The sequence below is a fragment of the Solanum pennellii genome, chromosome 6 (assembly GCF_001406875.1).
Source record: "Solanum pennellii chromosome 6, SPENNV200".
NCBI classification, from domain to species: Eukaryota; Viridiplantae; Streptophyta; class Magnoliopsida; order Solanales; family Solanaceae; genus Solanum; species Solanum pennellii.
In genome coordinates, this window is record NC_028642.1 from 60,022,344 (window position 1) to 60,026,506 (window position 4,163).

At 36.9% G+C, this 4,163-nt stretch overlaps 1 protein-coding gene across 1 annotated transcript in view; it reads right to left on the bottom strand.

Annotated features, from left to right (window-relative positions):
* LOC107023292 (monothiol glutaredoxin-S10) overlaps positions 1-3,760 on the bottom strand; it is a 5,350-nt gene extending 1,590 nt beyond the window's left edge. The window contains exons 1-3 of the mRNA XM_015223936.2: positions 3,384-3,760; positions 3,209-3,282; positions 374-448 (exon numbers count right to left, since the gene is read on the bottom strand). Coding sequence (XP_015079422.1) covers positions 374-448; positions 3,209-3,282; positions 3,384-3,682 — 448 coding nt within the window. The 5' untranslated portion in view covers positions 3,683-3,760. The remainder of the gene's footprint in view (positions 1-373; positions 449-3,208; positions 3,283-3,383) is intronic.
* Positions 3,761-4,163: the final 403 nt, after the last annotated feature.

The window sequence follows — 4,163 nt, forward strand, 5'->3', positions numbered from 1 at the left end:
GGGGGGGGGGGGGGGGGTCATACATCCTCTATAAGATGAAATATCTTCAAATACTTATGGTGCTCTTCAAGAAGACATCTATTACTTCTGAAAGTTTCACATATAAATAATTTTTTGTTCATTATTATGTAGAGAGGTGAGATCATCCCCGAGTTTCAAGGATTGCAGCTGATCCAAAGGGTTGGCTCTAGATGGATTTTTTTAATGAAAGAAAGATAGATTTCTCGGTCATCAAAGAAAATTATCTGCTTATTACATATAGAATTATATAAATTCAGGAAGCTCCCATAAAAAATAGATAAGCTCCAACAATTTGTTGTCATATCCAAACAATTGTAGAGATCAACAACTCTACAATACCAACATTTCTTACCAATGAATACATTGGGAACCGTATGCTGTCCAGTAAGCCTTTCCAGTACTTTCTGCAGTTGTGGTCCTTGGGGACCTGAAACAATTTAGAGATAACATCAACTTATTACGTAAGAAGTATACATTTGAATATGACTAGAGCATGAAATGCCACAGTTGCAACTTAGATAATCTTTGATAACGGGAAATAAATTCAGAGTGCAGATAATCAAAATGAACTACTAAGACTTCTAGTGAACTGTGCACGCACTTTACCCAAGTCTATTAGATCTCTTTTTACCCAAGTCTGTCACTGTGGTAGTAGAAGAATAAACAAAGGCCAAAAAGCACTCATGGTTAACTAACATTATGAGAAGCAGCACAATTTCAGAACTTCTCCTCTTTGTTTGATGACAGTTCTACTTGCAACAAAAGGTTGCATGTTGCTACCCTCATCTGTGGATTGCAATTTTGTACCATCAATAACATTGGAATTTTGGGGTCACAATCTCACTGATATTTTAAGACATGGTGAAAGGAGACATGCATTAAAAGACAGATAATTCATGTAAATTATGTACTACCTCTTCCAACTGAACTTTATCAAATTTCCCAAACAGAGCTGTAGCCTACTGATGTGGATGAAACTACTCTATGCAAGCCCGGTGCTTGCTCACATTTGGTTTTCTAAATAAGTTGCACACATCACAACCAAAGCTGAAGGAAAGCTGATGAACTTCAAGCTCTCACAATTGACCATCATCTAGCCAACTAGACGGACTCCACAAAATAATATGATTGATATACTCCTAAGGTTCTAAGCACAAGAACTTTTTGCCTTTATACTGTGACCAGAATATAACTTCCAAGGTAAAGGCCTTTTGCTCCTCTCAATAAAGGCCCCAACAGCTAGACACTATAAGATGGAAATTCTTATGGGAAGGCAGCAACCTTAACAACAAGATCCACTTCGTGAAATGGTCTAAAGTCATGTTTCCCAAAGAAATTGATGGACTTGGAATCAAGGACCTATCACTATATAACAAGAGCGTGCTGATGAAATGGCACTGGACTCTGGAGGTACAGTCAAGAGGTTTCTGTCTTACAGAAAGAAATCATCGCAGCAAAATATGGGAGGCTCAACCACGATATGATGATTATTCCAGCAATACATATTTGCAGGTGGTAGATGGAGTTCACACAAAATTCTGGACAGATAAATGGATATGGGACTCAACACTAAAGGAAGCTTTTACAAACATCTTCATTATAACAGGCAGTCCAGAATCCTTCATTGCACGAAATAAATAGAACGCCTAATGGAACCTGAATCTTAAGAGGAATCTGCAGGACTTATAAGTTGATGAACTCATACACATGCTGTAAGTGCCAGAGAAATACACCATCAACACACAGTTGAGAGAGAAATTAAAATGGGGCAGCTCTATGGATAGAACATACACAGTCAAGAAAGGTTATGGAGCTATGTGCTCCAATAATATCATGATTGACCTATGGCCTTAGAAGCTAGCTAAAAAACAGGTGTTACATGTGCCGAGCTGATTCAAAATCCATCAACAACCTAATCTTTCACTTTCCAAAGGCTACAGATTTCTGGAACATGTTCCCCAGTTTGGTTTGAAGTGGACTATGCCTTTCACTGTCAGAGACGCCTATGTGAGCTGGAACACAAAAGAAAGTTGACAAACCATCAGGATAATGTGGAAAATGGTACCTGCAAGCATTTTCTGGTGCATTTGGAATTTTGGACTGAAAGAATCCACAGATGTTTTGATGGGTTATCAACTTCAAGCTGCTCCCTGAAGTCTAGATGTTTGGTTAATCTTTTTGGTTGGGCTAGATTTTCGCCTGTTAATAACTCTGGCTTGTTTTTGGATTAGATCAGCTCTCCAGTTTGTTAGACTTCAACTATAAATGAGCTGATCAACTCTTCCGCCTGTAATTTCATTGCTACTGCTTGATATCTTTATGATATCGTACTCTTCTTCATTTTTTGAAACTGGTAATGTTACCTTTAGGATATCCTACTTACTTCATCAAAAAAGTCCCTTTTACTTCTCTCTCCACTGTAGGCGCCAGTCTTGGCAGATATCATAAGATTCAAGCCTAGTTAAACAGAAAATATAGTCTAGACAATGCAAATGCAAGCTCACCCATATACTTAAAGACCATTATCCACCAATGTTTCTCGTTCAACAACAGACCCAGTGTAACCCACAGATGGGGTCCCGAGAGGTAGCGTGTACCCAGACCTTACCCATACCTTTGAGAAGGTAGAGAGATTGTTTCTGGAAGGATCTCGGCTGATCAGACAGTGTAAAAAGGCAATAGCAACACGCATTTTGGCCATGCGTAATGGAATTTCTTGTCTTACATTTGAGGAATTAGGTGGAAACAACCAGAACTAATAATTTTGCATCACAAACATTCCGCTTGTTTAACAACATTGGTTTTGCAGAAGGATAGCAATCTGCCTACCTAACATCAATTGGCTTACTTATTCATCGGGAACTTGAACTCAAGTACTCAACTGTTTTTTATGTAACCAAAATAAACAATGCTAGTAGACTATCTATAGGTATTTCCATCTGCGAGTATTCAACTCATTAATAATCTTAGCTTCAAAGTCATATCTGCATATAAGCCTTAACTTCAGATTCACAGCAATCATCCTGAACTTTTTCTACATAAAACATTATAAATATCACATTCTCAATTCACATTAAGCAAAAATATAATTCCAACACAAAGTAAACATTTTTTCCCCAAATCATGAAATCATAAAGCTTGAACAGAAGATGTACAAGTAAAAGTACTTGAGTTTGGAGAAACTTACCCATTTCGTCCAATTCAATAACAAGAGGATCTACACCAAGTCTCTTGAACAAAACTTTCACCTCAGTTGAGTACCTTTTGAAACAAATTTAAAGAACACTTCAAAATTCACTCAGAAATTAGACAATTAGTCATCGAATTCCAATTCCATACGAGATATTAATTTTACAACTTACGAACACCAACTCTTGGAGTAGACAACTACTGGGTTTTCGGTAATAGTCTTTTTCACGCTCTCCTCCAATCGGGACCCGAATGAACCCGACATCGCTCGAATCTGCACCCGACCGATTTTTCGGGGACCATTGTTTTCGATTCTGGACCCAAATCTGTGTAATCTGACACTTGGAACACTGTAATTGGAATTGGGAATGCGCTGTAAGTGCCGGACAATTTGAGTTCCATTTTGAGGGTGAAAGGATTGAGGAATAGAAAGGGTAGTGAAGTTTTTAGTCAAACTCATAGTGGCAGCCATTTTTATTTTTTGGAGAAACTTTGTTCAGTTCAGTTGTTTGAGATTTTCTTTTCTTTTGTATTGTTGGTAAATTCACGTTGTTCAGGTTTTTAACACCGCTAAATTCAGCTAAAGATAATAATTAAATTAAGAACTCTATAAATTAGGAAATTTGATACTAGTAAATTGGACATTTTTTTATTCAAAAATTGGAGAGAAAAATGTTGTTCTCAATTTTATTTTTTATTTTATTTTATTTCGTTCATATTCATATTAGAGTTTGGAGGCGGATTTAGGTGTACGTGTGGGAGTGTCACGACACTCAGTGTTTTCGAAAAAAATATTGTATACACAGGTGTATATATATATATATATATATATATATATATATATATAATTAATTACTATTGTCACCCAGTGACTATAAAACGAAATAGCTCAATTGGCAAAGGAGAGGGTCCGTCTCCTTGTCAATCCGGAGATACTTAGCAGCAACATTTAA